The sequence below is a fragment of the Cyanistes caeruleus genome, chromosome Z, assembly GCF_971803275.1.
Source record: "Cyanistes caeruleus chromosome Z, bCyaCae1.hap1.1, whole genome shotgun sequence".
In the NCBI taxonomy this organism is placed as follows: domain Eukaryota; kingdom Metazoa; phylum Chordata; class Aves; order Passeriformes; family Paridae; genus Cyanistes; species Cyanistes caeruleus.
Window position 1 is genome coordinate 34,540,682 of NC_141732.1, and position 17,228 is coordinate 34,557,909.

At 35.9% G+C, this 17,228-nt stretch overlaps 1 protein-coding gene across 2 annotated transcripts in view; it reads right to left on the reverse strand.

The window, feature by feature from the left end:
• Positions 1 to 17,228, reverse strand: part of LNPEP (leucyl and cystinyl aminopeptidase) — a 59,729-nt gene that overhangs the window by 22,935 nt on the left and 19,566 nt on the right. Inside the window, exons 2-8 of one of the 2 annotated variants that reach the window (XM_086866831.1) lie at positions 12,364 to 12,470; positions 9,505 to 10,345; positions 7,018 to 7,156; positions 5,425 to 5,556; positions 3,090 to 3,210; positions 2,244 to 2,398; positions 1,379 to 1,492 (exon numbers count right to left, since the gene is read on the reverse strand). In XM_086866831.1, coding sequence (XP_086722957.1) covers positions 1,379 to 1,492; positions 2,244 to 2,398; positions 3,090 to 3,210; positions 5,425 to 5,556; positions 7,018 to 7,156; positions 9,505 to 10,345; positions 12,364 to 12,470 — 1,609 coding nt within the window. The remainder of the gene's footprint in view (positions 1 to 1,378; positions 1,493 to 2,243; positions 2,399 to 3,089; positions 3,211 to 5,424; positions 5,557 to 7,017; positions 7,157 to 9,504; positions 10,346 to 12,363; positions 12,471 to 17,228) is intronic. The other variant, XM_086866832.1, reaches the window with a different exon arrangement.

A 17,228-nucleotide genomic window follows, 5' to 3' on the forward strand; every position in this document is an offset into this window, starting at 1 on the left:
TTAGCTAACTCTACTGATACTGCACATGCCTTGAACACTATTAATAAACTAGGTTGTTTGCTTGCAAAAGAAAAGAATGCTATTAGTAATGCTTTAACAGGATTGTTAACAGATGTCAACTGGATACGTCATGCAATATTGCAAAATATTGCAGCAATAGACTTTTTACTGTTAGCCCAAGGACACAGTTGTGAAGAATTCAAGGGAATGTGCTATATGAACCTGAGTGACCACCCCAAACCCACTCACAAAAGCATCGAGGAATTGAAGGAGCTGTCTGGAGAACTGCAGTCAAATCAGGGATGGGATCCTTTCGGCCTGTTCTTCAGGCTGGGAAGATTTCACTTTGGACTTGGGTCAAACACGTAGTTGGTTTTGCTCTAGTAGGACTCATAGCACTTTCGATAATTATATTATGTTTACCATGTGTATTTTCTCATATTCAACCGCTTATCCATCAAAATGTAAAGCAGGTAATGCTTATGCAGAGACACACTGTACTAGCTTTGCTATACTTAGTAAAAAAAGAAAGGGGGATATATAGGGAAAGAAAACAAAGGGAACTTGTAATTGGGAGAACAAAAAGCATTTAGTTAGAAAGAAAAGACTATTCAGTCGAGGCAGTAGAGATGTAACAAAGTTTTCAGAAATGTAAAAAGTAACAGGTACACAGCAGCTTGCAGAAAGAACTATAAGCATTTATCTTTTAAGAGCAGTCTGATGGTACTATTAGAGAATTCATCAGGAGTATTACTGCTTAGCAAGCTTACTAACAATTACAACATTGGCTTTCCAGCCTCACACTATTTTAACCCAATAGTGTAAATATTATTAAAACTATGTGCACTTCTAATAAATGTTACGTATTTATAAATACATAAATGTATTTATAATAATAAATGATACCATGACTGCAGACCAGGCTTCTTTCATGTGCTTGCAACCTCAGGCATACTTAATAACCTAAAGCTTCCTAGGTCCATTAGGAAAAGCAGAAGTAGACAAACTTGTTCAACAACATGTCTGGACTTGTTCTAGAAAGATTTTAAGTTATAATTTTATACATAGACATCTACATGTCTTAACACCTGCCATTTTGCACAGAATATAACCTTCACAAAACACAGTAGACTGCATGTAGCTTACTACCAGAGAAAAAAAATTTAAACCCCACAGAAACAATGTACCCTTCTCAAAGACACTTCCAATATAATAAACTGCCAAATCAGAGATGTAGCATGATCTCAGTGGTGCCCAAAACTAATTTCAATACCAGTTGAAGTATCAGTAAGTATCAGTCATTTATAGGCAGCACTAAAATCAGGTAATAGTGAAGGTAATACAGAAAAGAGTAAATGTAATTACAGAAATTACTTACTGAATGTAATTCTGGAAAAACCTCCTCCATGGCGAAGTATTCCATGAACGTGGCAAATCCCTCATTCAGCCAGAGATCATTCCACCACTCCATAGTTACTAGATTGCCAAACCACTACAAAAGACCAAAACATCATTATTTTCTTAGAATTAAAATCAAACGAGAAGTACTCAATCCATCCTCTGCCTTATCTTGTGGTAAAATGAAGGTCAGTTAAAATCACAGTAAAACCTTTGCAGCAACAACTCCTTAAGCATGGCATGAGAGTTGCACTCTGCCTGTTGTGCTGTAGAAAACACACCTGCAGGTTTTCTGAACAGATACGATAAACAACCCAGTCATGATGCCTGAAGTTTTAGCTTTCATATTTTCCAGATTCTGTACTCCATTAGTATATACTCTGAACGTCATACAGAGCATTAGCAGGTTCTCTTCACAGTGTAGACAAAATAATCCTTTTCCAGCCCTAGAACCAAGGACACCATTGCATTTTCAGGCCCAAAAAGTATAAACAGTGAATTGAGGAGAGCCATTTGGGAGGATGGAACTTCATACCCTGAAGCTGTAATTGGACAATTAATCCCAATATGGAAATGGACCAAAACGTATAAAAGTGTGAAGACGTGTGACCCATCATCCATCTCGGGTGTAGCCACGGCTGGGCTCTTGTACTGCCCAAGGTGTATCCTTTGAAGGGTATTTTAATAAATACCTACTTTGTTATTTTAACACTCTCTAGCCTCTCTTCTAGGTAGCCTCCCAAGGCATCAGTCACAGTGAGGGGAGGGGTGAATTTAAGGACAGAATTGCACTTAAAAAAACAAAGAAATTAAAAAAGAAAACAATAACCTTCCCAGACTACTACCTGATGGGCAAGCTCATGTGCTATCACTGCAGTTATTAGCTTTTTATCCCTTGCTGAAGAAGTATTATTGTCAAATAAGAGTGTTGTTTCTCGGAAGGTGATCAAACCCCAGTTTTCCATTGCACCAGACTGAAAATCAGGAATTGCTACCAGATCTGGAAAAGATTTGAAAAAAGATTTTGAAAATTGCTAGTTAAAGCAATCCCGTATTTCAAGCCTAGCTATTCTATGATATAATCATTAAAAAAAATTCATTATTTAAACCCTGTGATGTGGACATACACTCAAATCTCAAGTACAGAAGCCCCATAGCTTTATGATCATGTTTCTCTAGCAGAACTCTGATACAAACAACTTTAAAGAGACCCTGCCTATAGATCCTACATGAACAAAAGTAGCATGGAAATGAGATGGCCTGAAAAGTACTCCAATGAAAAGTAGTATCTTAGATGACTGCATTTCACTATCTTTCCAGTCAAACTAATGCATGTAGAAGAGTCAGTCTACAGATCTTGCAGCTGTGAACATGGTTCACAGACAGAATTTCCTCACTACCAAACTGAGTACCACTAAAGAAGTTCTTCTGTGTAAATTTACAATGAAAATATAAGCAATCTGGTTCCAAAAGCTTACAAAAGCTTTCCAATTTGGGACTCACTTAATATTTGCACTCAGACAAACATGTAATTAGTTTAAAAAATAAATTAGTAATTGTAATACATTTTTTTAAATATGAAAATTCCCATGCATTTTTCAGATCTGAGCTTCTTCTGTTTGGTTGGTTGTTTTTTTTTTTTTTGTTTTTTTTTTTACAAAAAAAGTCCTAAAAAAAAGTCCTAAACTTACCTAATTTCTCAAGAGGGTATTTCATTAAAAAGTATTTTTGGTAAAATTCCAGAAGCCTCACTGCTGTGTCTAGGGCATACCCAACTTGGTTTAGATGCTGCTGTATGGCATAGACAGATACCTAGTCGAAACAGAGAAGAGAAAGTATTTTGGAACTTATAGCTACAAAAGGTTTAGAACTGAAGAAGGACCTTGCAGGAGTTCCTGAAACAGATAAGACATATTTTTGTGAGTACATACACAAATTACAGACAGTATGTATGCAGCTGCTCATAAAAAGCTGATTTTTCTTACTAGAACTTATTAACTAGTCAAAATACAGACTCTGTGTATCCAGACTTTCATTCAAGGATGAAAACTTTAAGCAATGTGTTTAAGAAGGGTCTACAAAACACAAATTTTAAAATCCCTCATGAGTTATTAAGTAATCCTCCTGTTATACCTCAAATAGTCTTTAGGCTATGATAGCATTTATAGTATGATAGCAGTAGTATAATCTGCAGGAAATTCTCTCAAAAAGTAATAACTGGCATAAAGCTCAATCCTGTTAAGGTATGGCCACATTAGACATGATGTAAGAAGGAAAACTAAGAGGTTACAATATCCCTCTATTCATGTTGAATTATCTGTATCTTTGATTAGGTTACAGGTAGATTCACATTTCAGATACCCTGTCCTACACAAACAAAAAAATATATGGGAAACCATATTCCAGATCTATTAAAAAGGAGTCCCTCTTCCTGTGCTGTAAATTAGTTCAACAAACAACATTTCAAACAGATGGAAAAGGTCACCTTTTAATTTTTGAGTTTGAATGAAGCACATGTAAATAATAATCTAGTCTAGTGCTCCTGGAATACAAAAGTATTGTTTGCTGCAAATTTGAAGCTCAAAACCAAAACATAAAAGGCTCCCAGCATTGTCTGGAGTTGAGAAAAATCTCAACTTGAATTACAAGCATGAAGCAACATTATTTCAACTCCATATTATCTTAAAGCTTTCATGACAAACTTTTTCTGTGTGAAGCTCAGATTATTTCCATCTCCCAGTCACAAATTATTGGAAGCATTCTGTGCCGGTATTTTCTGTAAGATATCAATATATGCTTCTTTTTTACTGACTTCATTGGCCTGTAGACACGGATGAGACCTAATAAAACTCTGGCCTTACTTGGTATTCTTATGCTTTCTCCCTTCAAGGTAGCAAGTACTCTTAGTAAGATTAAAATACTGATTTTAAAAAAATAAGAATTTGAAAATAGTAAGTTAAAGGTAAGTAGGAAGTATTCTTATTAAATTGAAAAGTTACCTGCCTCAAAGAACCAACTGTATGGTTTTACCAGAGTACAGTTCAAACACAGACCTGAATAAAAGCCACAAGGCGAAACAAAGAAGTATAACAATCTGCTCTATTCAGCTTTTATTAGAAAAACTTGTCTAGTACACTTACTTGGGTTTGTTTATTGGATTAGAGAGGGCTTCTCCTTCTACAGTGCTACTGGCACTACTCCCTCTGTCTTTTTCTAGTAGCACATAGAAATAGCACATTTCATAGGCACTTCTGACATCTCACCACAAAGGGGCAGTTTCTGCTTAAGATTCATGGAAGTCATTGCTTACATGCAACTTCTGCGCTTTCTAATGTAAGATTAAGGAACAACTACTAATGTTACCATGTTTATTCTTTAGTTGCTCTAATGGCATACATTGTAGAAAGAGGCCATACTTGCAAAGGACAAAGCTCAAGCAGGACCCACTGTGTGATGTTTGTAACCTTTGGAAAAACAGAATTAAATAATTATATTTAAGTGACTAAATGCAGATTTAAAGTCAGCCTAAATTTGCTTTACTGTAGGGCATGAGTTTTTTAGATATGTTGCTTATGTATATGTACTTGCCAGGTACAGAAAATTTTTGTGGCACTGCTGGAAACCACAAGCAGTGTAGGTGTTCCTGGAAACTTCTCACATTTGTTCACATCCTCAGAACATCTCCTGGTTTGCATGACATTACTGTTCACATATGAAGCAGTGAAGAGTTGAAGGCTTCCAGCTCTGAAAGCTCTTAGGAATTTTATATTTTGTAAATTTCCACTGTTAACAAGACCTGATGCAGGGTCCCTTGCTGTAAAAGTATATGCAGTCTGGTATGACCACAGTCCACTTTACAGCAAATGGCTTTTGTCCCTTACCTATGATGAGTATAATGAAACCAAGAAGATAAATAAATTTAAAAGATACAGTTTGCTTGTTGGTTTGAGGATCTTCCTGTTTTGTTTAGTAGCCTGGTCAGCTTGGGAAGAGTGAAGGAGAACTTAAAGTGAAACAAACACATACCAGAGTCCCATTAGTTTCCCTGCTGATGTTTTTCAAGTCTGCAACAACAAAAGCTACTAGATAGGTGCTCATCTTCAAACTCACAAAAAACTCATCCTCAACAATTCCATTTGTCACAGGTGTTGTGGCTTTCTGCAGGGGAAATGAAATATTGTTAATGCAGACAAAAGAACACTAAGAGATAAAATACATCAATGTTAAAGAATTATTTCATGCTATAAACAGTTTATAGGCAAGCATACCTAGTATCTTTGGTATATTTCAGTGAGATTGATGATGCTTGCAACAATGTAACAAACTTAAGAATACATGAAACCTTTACATTTATCTACACAAAAAGTATTTGTCAAGTTTTATTATGTATTATTACCAAATAACTCTGTTTGTTACCAAATAACTACTCTGTTGTAGAAAAACTAATCTAATTTGGTTCACATTTAAAGTCCCAGTATAATCCAAAGCCAACATATAGATCAGCACTAATTCAAGGGAGCATTAGGCTACATCAAAGACACAGTTCAGCACAGCCTACTAAAAATAGTGGTGTTACATGAGTTAAATATCTGTCTCTTTCCATAAGTCTCAGCAAAACTAGATAACCAGACATGCTTACTATTCTAAAACCGAACAAAATATTCCTCAGAAGCACTTTTACAAATCAAAATCGAGAACACATTTTGAAAACTGATGAAAATCTAAGGTCTCAGTTATTTTAAAGCAAAAACATGCCCAGCTTAAACACACTGACAAAAGTAACTGCCTGCCCAGTTTTCTGAGCACACAGTAAGATACCATACAGAAGATACTGTACCATACCTCAACTTACTTTTTGTGCAGTTGTCTTTAATACTAATCCTAAAAAAGCATGCTATATGCCTTAAAGTACTTTTCTATGTATTCCCTCAAAAACATAAAATACAAAAAGAATAATGCAAAATGTTTAAAACCACTACAGTGCAGAATACTAAAGGTTTGCAGAGAGAGATAGCAGTTCATAAGTTCTGAAACTTCATATATGATTTTTTTTTTGGAACCCACACACTTAAAAACCAACAACAATAACCTTAGTTTTAGACAAGATCATTTGAAACCAAACAATGTTTTGATGTTTAACTGTCACTGAAAACTTAACTGTCAGCCTTAAAGAGAAATGTATTTTTAAACCTGAAGATATAACCACCATAATAATTTATTCTGACCATTATATATGAGCAGAATGCCATCTTTGAATTTCTCCAGTGAATTAATAAATTTCTGCCTTTATTATAGCTTTTGTTTTATAAGGAGGTGACAGTCCATTCAAGAAATTAAATTTAAAAAATAAAAAAATTAAAAAATGAAATTTCAACGGAAATCCTTCAATCATTCAACTGCCTGTCAGTAACATCTTACACTGTGCAATGCATTGAACAGCTGTTATCCCTGAAAAGTTCAGGTCTTCGAAAACAAAACAGTTGATAAAGTAATATAGTTTGCAGCTTACCCACTCAAGTTAATCCCCTGGACATTAATGCAGTAAAAACACAGTCAAAAACACTGAAACAGATAACCTAGGCAGCAGCTCTACCAAAATTTCCCTACAAAAGCAGGTACCTTTGGCATATTTGACAGAGTGGAAAGTTTCTCATCCCTTTTGATCTTGATTAAAAAAGTAGCTTTAAATGCTGGTTCATCAAAGCATGGAAAAGCAGACCTTGCTGCCAGAGGTTCAAACTGAGTTGCTGCAAACCACCTAATTGGAAAGAGTGGAGAAGAGGAAAATAAGAATTATTAAATGTCAGTTTATTTAGGAAAGAACAGTAATTTTCCTCCCAAACATTCTAAGAGCTTATTATGGGAATAGCTTTCTGAACAGTAGATGACAAGATGATGCCAGTCAGAATAAATGTTTCATTCACAATTTTTTCCTTAAAACCCAGTAACACACTTAACTGAGAAGTAATCTTCTTGGCTATTTTTTGCTCCCTGAACAAAGAAGAACGCGCCCGGAGTAACACACTTACAAAACAATCGCCAAAATACAAGCCAGCCCGTTTCCAGAGAGAGGGAACAAAAGGAATACTGAAAAATTAAATTAGCAAGCAGGCCTACTAAATAAGAGTTTGGAAGCCTCTGCAGTAGATAGGACTGCAAGGAAGCTTTTTCATCTAATTGCCAGGCCATTTCCTGCAGATGTTCCCACAGGTCATCTAACTGTATGCCTGCTCTCTGTGCTGGCTAGAAAATGGATTCTGTCCAAGTTCATGTACTGTCCTGTCTCTAATTCAACAGCTGTTCATACCACAAGGAAACTTCTCAGGACTTCTCCATTACTTTTATACTAACTAGCCACAAAAATTACAGCTTTTGACAGAGAGCATCTCTGAGTTCTACACCTGCAGACAACAAAAGTTCAACAAGTTTTTAATTAAACTATTTACTGGAGCTAAATGGAGAAGATGGTACACATTGTGCTTTTTTTTCTTTGCTTTTTTTTTTTAACCTGCCAAGCTACCCACAAGTGTTTGAGGGGTTTATTTTTTCTGCACTATGATTCAACCATTTTTGAATATACAGCATTTCTGAAAAGGCACAGTGCTGACAACTCACTAGATTAAACTGCATGCCACTTTCAACTGCTAACTCTTTTCTTCCCCCTGACAAATTAACGTAGTTTCACCCCAAGATTGTGCAGAAGAAAAATAAAGAATAAAGAACCATTCTGGATAAAAATATAAATAAGGCCAAATTTATATATTTTTTTATTTTGCTTTTGTCAACAACAAGCTAAGTGAGTTATTTTGCCATTTGGTAATTTGATATTTTTGTGATGATATAAAAGAGATTCAAAAGAAAGCAAAACTAAACTACAGAAAATGTATTTTCTTGCAAAATCAACTTGATAGTTTGAGTTTTATACAGAAAGTGCAGTTAACAACAGAGGTTATCAGAGTAATCTGCATTTTTGTTAGAACTACAGACAACAGACACACAGAGATAATGCCCCTGCAAAAAGAAGTGGCAGGCAAGGCAATGGAAATGATTGAATCTAACTAAAGAGTTATCTGAAAAGTATTTACTGAAAAACACACAGGTTAAAACATGTGTTACCATTCTGCTCTTGAACAAAAGCAGGTAGCATGGGACTGAAGGGGAGAAAACCTCAAAAAATTACTCAAAGATCACATTTTTTCTCTGTGAACAACTATGCATTATCTTTCTAATACAGTAAATACAAAAAGAAAAGAAAGCTGCAGCTACATCAGAATAGGAAAAAACAAGTTTCAACCATTTAGGTGATTTTTACCTTCTACACCCACAGCACTCGTATGCCTGCTTACTTCATGGGAATACATGTTTTCAACGCTTCCAATAATAGCTTACCTGACCCACACTTTTTTTATTGCACCACACTGTTACTAGAAGACCTGTGTGGATAGTTACTTGCCCACAAAGGTATGAACCCTCTTAATTACATGACCAGCATAAGGCCCATTTGAAGTGGGGAGGGAGGGCCATTTTTTAATAATCTTAATAAAAAGCACTAATTTACTCTTTGTAAAAGTAAGTGTGATGCTTCCCTCTTGTCCAGTCACCTGAGACTTTGCCTGTCTGCTATGACTTTTTCATATATGATTGAGAGCTTCGTTGGCAATAACATCTCCCAGTTCCCCTAGGACTGTGTGATGCATCCCTTTGGGTCCCACAGGGTTCCTCTGGTGGTCCTGAACCTGACCTCTTTTTATGATGATGGGACTTCATTTCCTCAGTCCCTGTCTTGAAGCTCAAAGGCTCAAGAAATGTCGGAAGAATTTCCAAAGAGAGAAATTAAAAATTTAACAAACCAAAAAAGCCGCACTACAGCTACCTACAACCTCCACACTGAAGTACATTTCACAGTGGGAGAGGCTGCCCTGATTTAAGGAACTCATCCATGAAAGACATTTTTCAGGTAGATTAATCAAGAGATTTAAAGACTTATTTTTCTCAACAGGAATAACTTGCATAAAATGTCCAGTTAAAAAAAACAACCTTTTTACTTCTGTTATCAAAGGACAATCTAGAAGTGACAGAACAGAGAAGCTGTATTAGTGGGCATACCTTTGCTTAGAGGTCTCATCCTTGTAAGAAATTTTGTAGAAGCCGTAGTAGGTGTCTGATAAATTAGATGAATATTCCATGTTGACAGTATAATTCTGTCCTGCAAGGAGAACCTCTGGAGCCATGAGTGCAATCTGGTCATGCAATGGATATTCCAGGAATTCAACTGGCTTTGCTTGGTGCCCTTGTGCTGAACTAATTGTTGCCTTGGTGATATTAAGTCCTGAGCTGTGAAGTACAATCTTCTGAGTTACATGGAGGATGTTGACAACTATTTTTACAGAGCCTTCAAATTTCAGAGTAGTTAAATTTGGCTGCAAGACAAGATCATAGTGCAGTGGTACAACATCAGGAGGAAGTCTAATTTTTGCCCATGGAAATAGTTTTCCATTGGTTGCCAAAGGGTATATTAGTTCCATTGTATGATTTTTTTTATGGCAGCCTTCTTTGGTAAATGTACACTTGGGAAGAAGATAAATCACTATGATTAATGAAAATGCAATCACAAAAACAACTGTGCAAACTACCATGGTCCTCGTAGAGGGCACTGAGCATGGTCCATTTGTATTTTGTCTATATACAGACATGTTATTCTGCAGACCCGAGCTTCTGTTCATGAAGGACATCCCCAACAATTTTGCTGATGACTCATAATCCTCTTCATCATCATCCATTTCATGCTCTCCAAGGCCACGTACTAAGAGACGGGAGCTCCTTGGCTCATATTCCACTTCATCAGGCTCCAGTGGATGTAAACAAGGCTCTTTTGCCAAGTCAACCACATCAGGCTCCTCTTCAAACATACTGTTTTCAATCATATTCCTGGGTAACTGGATTCGATCTGAAAAAGAAATGACCATCATAAACAACAGGCTTGAGTGTAACACCTTGAAGACATTTTACTGAATAACAGTATATAAATACCATCAAGATGTCTTCTATTTCCTCTCCTAAGTTTGTTTCCCGGAAATATTTCTATGCTTTTCTGCTGACTCTAATTTTGCTTTCAGTATCTTCAAAAGGATGCTTTCTTTGTGCGTAATCAAAAGCATCTTATACTGTAACTGGAAGTCAGCTATACCACTGCACTGCTCTCCCAGGCCACTGATGTCACTAGCTTGGCTGCATTTCATCTACTCCAGTAAACTATATTTGTATTCAACTAAATTCTTTAAGTAGGATTATTTCTTATGTTGCATAGTAAAGCACAGCAGCCAATACAGCTCCAGAAGTGTTTCACATATGCTACTTTTTGAGTTCTTTAGCAAAGGAGAAAATCTGCCAATGGCAGCCACACAAATAAAACATCCATTTGACATTTTTAAACTTAATTTTTCACAAACATTGCAAAAAGATAAAACTATTTCTCATGTAAAAATATCAGTATAAAAATTATAGTTCTAATTGACATGTTCATGTAGGATTTAGCTCATACAACTGTTGAAACAATCCACACATCTAAAAAGTTAAATCTGTGCCAATAGACTGTTTGCCTCCATAAAATTTGTCCTTAATAGATAATGGACCACTGAATATAAATCAGGAATTGAAATTCATATCCAATTTTAAAATCACATTTTTATAGCATGCAGTTACATTTTAATGACACTTCTGATCCTATCTATCACAGTTTATGTAAAAGGTTATCTCTTAGCTAATTAGTCTCCTGTCTCAGGTTCTGTCCAAGGGACTAAATAATACTTTTGCCCAACTGCAAGGGTTCAGAAATTAACCTAATCTCTTTCAGACATTCATGTCTACTGTCAGCAGAACAATATTCTCATCACACCTGTACCTTCCACATTATTTGTTTCCAGAAAAAGAAAGTTGGTTTTTGTTCTGGATGTAAGCATATTGTAAAGTAGGCTAACTTTTATTAATTTCTGTAAAGAATGTACATTAGGCAATCTATAAACAACCTAGAATATAACTCTTCCTCCAATGTATTATTTATTTTATTTTTCATTTTATTAAAGTCAAGTTTCTATATGGCTGAAAATCTCAAAAGTGAAAATAGAACACTTTAAAGAAAATAAGGCAAGAATGTTTTCAAACCAGGTATACTAAATTCCTCAACATTCAGTCTAAATGTATCAAGACTTCCTGGTTGAAGGCCACAAACTCAAAAACGGGAGTGTCAGTAGCTGTAGCAACAAAAAGGCCTTAAAATAGGGTGAAAAGAAAATAAAAAATCTTTCCCCAGAAAATTTAGTAAGAGAAAGGTGAACTCGTCAACCTGAACAGGAGCTACAGTGAGGTATGAAAGCAGGGAGTTTCGTGAAATTTGGATCTACCTGCTCTAAGAAGGAACAAGATCAGAGGGTCACAAGATAACCTCCTGAAGTCCCTTCCAGCCTTAGATATCTGCTCCAACCTCGAGGCAAAAGCAGTTTCCAGAATTTTCTATGGCATTTCCCAGCACAGTGCTCATGCAGCCTTCAGGCTGCAGTTGCATAGAAGTCTAGCATTATGATCTCTACACTGGAGCATGAGCACTTACACGTCAAATTGGGGGCCACACAGGATAGAGAGGACAGAAAACCAAGTTACAAGTGAAAACACATAGGCAAACTAGTGGAGGAAAAACATGGCAAGAAAGTATTGTGCAGCAGAAACTCTTTACAAGTCCCCAAGAACAGTTTATCAGGAATTCACTATACTACTTCTAACAGAAGTTCTTGATTACTACCCTCAGCTGTTCACTTTTGACGTCTGACTAGCTTTGATCAAATTTGAAAACAGACTCAAGACCAAATTCCTTCAAATCTCAATGTAATCCCACCCCAAAACAACCAACTGTTGGTGGAAGACACCCAAATCCGTATCTGCTATGTAGAAAAGGCAGGTATTAAGACTCACATCTTAACCACTCCAAAAGGTAGCAGTCAATCAGTACACAGCTCCAACCCCAGCCATGGCATGTGCAGCTGCATGGCCAGCAAAAGAGGTAGAAGACAGGGGAGGCACTGCAGAGGGAAGGAGGAGAAAGATAAAGTGCATAAATCTAGCAGAAAGTAGGTTTCATCAGCTCTGATGCTTAGAAAATAGTTTGCTTTTCAAAGACCTTATTCTCTAATAGCTTCATGTAAAGACAGTATTTTCAAAGTCACATGCAGGTACTAACAACTTTCTCAGTCAAAAAGAATCATTATACTAAGAAGTCTCAAACTGAAACTAAGATAGAAAAGTTAAACTAGAAGTTAGTTTCAAGACAAGTCACAGTTTTAATACCTAGAGACATCAATTTCTAGGAAAACAACAGTTACAGACAGTTTCTACACAAGTATTTGCAGAAATTGGAAGTAATCAAAATCTGTAAGATCAAAACTTTACTGCATATCAAAAACATCACCAGACTACTACTCTACACTGGAAAGAACATATACCAAGATATCAAAAGCTTACTAGAGCTATTTATGCTGACATAAAAGTCTTTTTATCATTTTCTTTATTCAGAGAATACATTTTTTGGAGATGAACCATGGAAAATTTGTTTGACACTCCGATAAACTCTGAACTCTTTGCTTCCTGCTAGTTCACTGACACTGATAACATGACAGTGTGACTGCACTGAACTTTTATGACATTTCAATTTTAACCCTTGAGCTGTTACATGAGCTGAACAGCCACATGAAGGGGGAAAAAAGTTTTCTTAAACTGAAACATGCCACAAGGAGTAAGGAGAAGCTTGAGGAGCATGATTGCAAGCATCACTTTTCACTGCCATCTCTCATACCACGTATGGCCAAGCAGCAAACGTTTCCATTTTAAAACACATACAAAGCTGATAAATTCAGATTCCAAATAAAACACAGGACAAATTAGTATAAATACAAGAGTAGGAAAATTAACCTGGGAAGAAGCTGCTTGGTTCCAGTGAACTACCACTGTCATGCCAGAGGTTGCTGGTGCACTAGAGACATTCATGGTTACACAGTCCACAAAAATGGAAGTACTGATCTGAGCTACTAAAATGCACTACAAAAGCTATCTGCCATCAAGCATGGCAATTTAAATCTAAATCTTTGCTGAACACAAGTTAGTGTGAGAGTAAACAAGGAGGTAAAAGAAAAAAGTCTTGGAGACAAGTCTTGTTGCTCTCTAAATAGCACTAATGAAATGCTAAGATCCTAAAGGTTAAAGCTTAAGCTCTCAGCTATATCAGCTAAAAGCTTGAACACACCCAAACAGAAGTGATTTTACACAATTCTACAAATTTTTATTCTGAAAGCAAGACATTTTAAACACCTTCCCCAATACATGATCTAGCACCACATTTAACAGTGAGTAATACAAATACTCACAGTTAGAAACAATTCTGAGAAAAGATGTGAGGTTAACTACTATATGATCGACAAATCCAGAAAACTAATCTTCCTCATACTGAAAAACTGAAGGAAGGCAGACATTTTCTCAAAACTGAATGGCTCTGAAAGTTTCTTTAGAGCTGCCTCCTGCATAACAGACTCCCAAAACCCCACTGCAAGTTATCTCCTCATTACAATATTCAGGGATCATAACAAGCTGGGTCTATTATTTTCTGTGAAGACACAGAATGATTAGATGTGAACTTCAAATGCAGTCTGCACCAAGACAACAGTACAATAAACTTGCTATATGTACTGCAGTCTTTGACAATGTTATCTCCATAGGTTTTGGTAATGTGACCTAGGTGGTACAGAGCAGCATGACTTAAGGACACAAAGGCAAACCATTAATTAGGCACACAGCTTGTTCCTACAAGACATACATTCTGCACTTGTTCACACTTTCATAAGTCTTTAAATTTTTAAAGCAACTTTACCACACTACTCAAGTTCAGTATGAAACATGATCCTATGGGAACAATCAGGTGTTGGAGTAAAACAGTAGTCTAGCATTTGCTCCAAGAATTTACTTTGTCTGAAGAGGTCCAATTGCATTAAGGAGAAGAATGTAAACTTTTCCTTGAAGTTTAACAGGCAACACAGTATTTTACATCTTAGTGTGTGCAACAACAAAGTATCTCATGATGTTTGGTTTTTGGAATAGATTATAAATATTCTTTAGACTACAAAAAGCAATTATTCCTTTATATTTCAGAGACAGTATCTTCCTGTAATGCTACTGATACCTTTTCAGTTCTAGACGTAGGTACTTTTCCCTTGCAAAACAAAATCAGTAGTCTCTTGTCTATGTCTATCATGTCTGGGTATTCTACCTCAGAGCAGAAATCTCACCACTCAAAATTCTTACATGAATCTACGTTACCCATTAATTGAGTTCATTCCTTTTTAAAAGATACGCAGAAAATGCTCAAAGGCATTTTATTTTTCAATTTCTCAATTCTGATTAAAAGGCTAAAACTAAAACCACCTGAAAATCCTATTCAATCCTATCCAATTCATACTGATTGTTGCTGCTTTCTGAGACTGAAATTCAGCACAATACAATCTTTAAATAGTGAGTAGATATCATACAATATTTTAGCTGAAAAAAATGTTAGAGGAATTACAGTAACAACTTACATGTTGTAGCAACTAAACTCTCACTGCAGATAAGTGAGAACCTTTCTGTAATTCTGGAATAACCTAGGAGCAAAACAACTATCAGATAGCATGTATCAGCAAAAGCAGCAAAACACAAGGCCAGACCAAACATGTAAAGCAGTATGAAGTGTGGGAACCAACGGGAATAAAAACTGATTCCCAGTGAACATAAACTACTGCAGCTACATATAAATAATGGGAGAGAAGGTGAAGAGTTAAGCCTGCCCAAAACCAGACACCAATGCCTGGTGGCTCAGGAAACAACAGAAAAACTGTGAGCCAAGCTACTTGTTTTGCTACGAATCAACTCACTGATATTATGTCAAAGAATAATTTTGTCCAGTGATTTTAGGAATATAAATTTAACAATGCCAGTGATTTTAGGTATAGAAATTTAACAATGCCATTCATAATTAGGAGCCATAATACTGTTCTGTATACTTAATTTTTATGTCCAAATTTGAAAGCATTGGCCCTTTTCTTGGCAGAAGCAACTGCTGACAAAACAGCAAATTCCACAAACCACATAAATTTGCTCCTATTAAAAGCCTGGTTGCTTTGGCTAAGGCCATCCAGCAGGGCAAAAAGCAACTTCAGATGGATTTTTTTCCCCTCTAAAGATATATTTTATCTTCATGTAACTGTCTAAATGCCACCTCAGCTAGAAGTAGCAGTGAAACATTTGCAAGAGTTCAGTACAGGAACTAAGATCAGAGTATATCATTCCTAATACATGAATGATCTTGCTGCCAGGATGGTAAAGTGAATTGGAGGAGAAGATGGTATTGGGCACAAATATTGTATCACACAGTCTAAAACTAAAAGAACAAAGGTTCCACTATTACTTAATAATTGGAGAATTATTTCTACCCTGTTAAGGTTTAGCAAACAGCATAAAATTCCTTGTTTCCAAGACTCTGAGGAATTATTTGAAGCACTTATGAGCACTTCAAATACTTTGTGTATGGCATGTAAGCCCGCTCCAAGCAGAGAGATACATGCTTGTATGTATGTCTAACTCAACTTTAAAAATAGTAAGACTGGTTAGAGTTCATGGAACCTGACCTTCTCTCCTTTACTTGGTCTTTGGGACAAGCAGTAAAGGAAAGGAATGTGGTAGTTACAACTAAAGCAGGCCACTGATACATAGCCATGGATAAAAACTGTACAAATCTACTCTCTTTCAGTTATTTAGTCCTTGCCAGTAACTAACATTATATCACATGGAAAAACCAATGAAGGAATTTTGCAGAAATAATGACACATATGGAGTCACTGCCCTCTCTCGTATCAAAAGCACTGCATTCAGTTTATTTCCCAGAAAAAGAAGAAAAAAAAAGAGGTTGAAAAGTGAAAATCAGATGTTAAAAAAAAAATAAAAAAATATCAAAATTTATACTTTGCTTAGTGAAATAATAATTTCTCATTGTATCAGGAAAAAAAAATTCAAAACACTGCACAAATTTAGAACAACCTATTAGTCATGACAAATATATTTAAATTTTCTGCTACAATTGCACTGCCTTTAAGAGGTAATATGATTTGTGCAGACATGGCTCTAGAAAGTTTGCAAATAATAGGTGAACCTGCCACAGAATCTGTTATTTTAGGGAAAAGATGAACACATCAGTCACAGTACAGTACTCATTTATATTTATGAAAGAGGAAACCAAAAATATACCCACTTAGTGAAATTGCTCACACAAATTTTACATTTTCACTCATCCCAAGCTAGTGACCAGAACAAGATTAAATATGAAGCCAAATTAAAACCAGATGCATTTGCATTGTACAGTTTGCATGCAAGAAGGAACAAAACAAGCTATAGGAGAACAGTATATTGGATATTCAGCAAGCTTTCAGAAATGTTATTTGTTTTTATTATTACTTTCAATTTAAATTTAAAATAACTCAACATTTTAAATGCACAAACCACTAAGGCTGTCACAATAAAAAAAAAAATCTGGACACTCCTTTCTCTCCTAGAAAGGCTTGACTTGACTGTAGAAACAAAACCATGATTTTTCACTTTAAAGAGTCACCTAAAGTGTGTTTAAGGACATCTGAGGCACTAATGATTTGAAACACTATTAAAGCTTTATACTTTTCTTCTTGAACTGTCTGATGCAAATCTTCAGCCTTAAATAGGGGGATAGTAGAGACAGAAATGTTTACTACACCAAATCTCTTTGGATT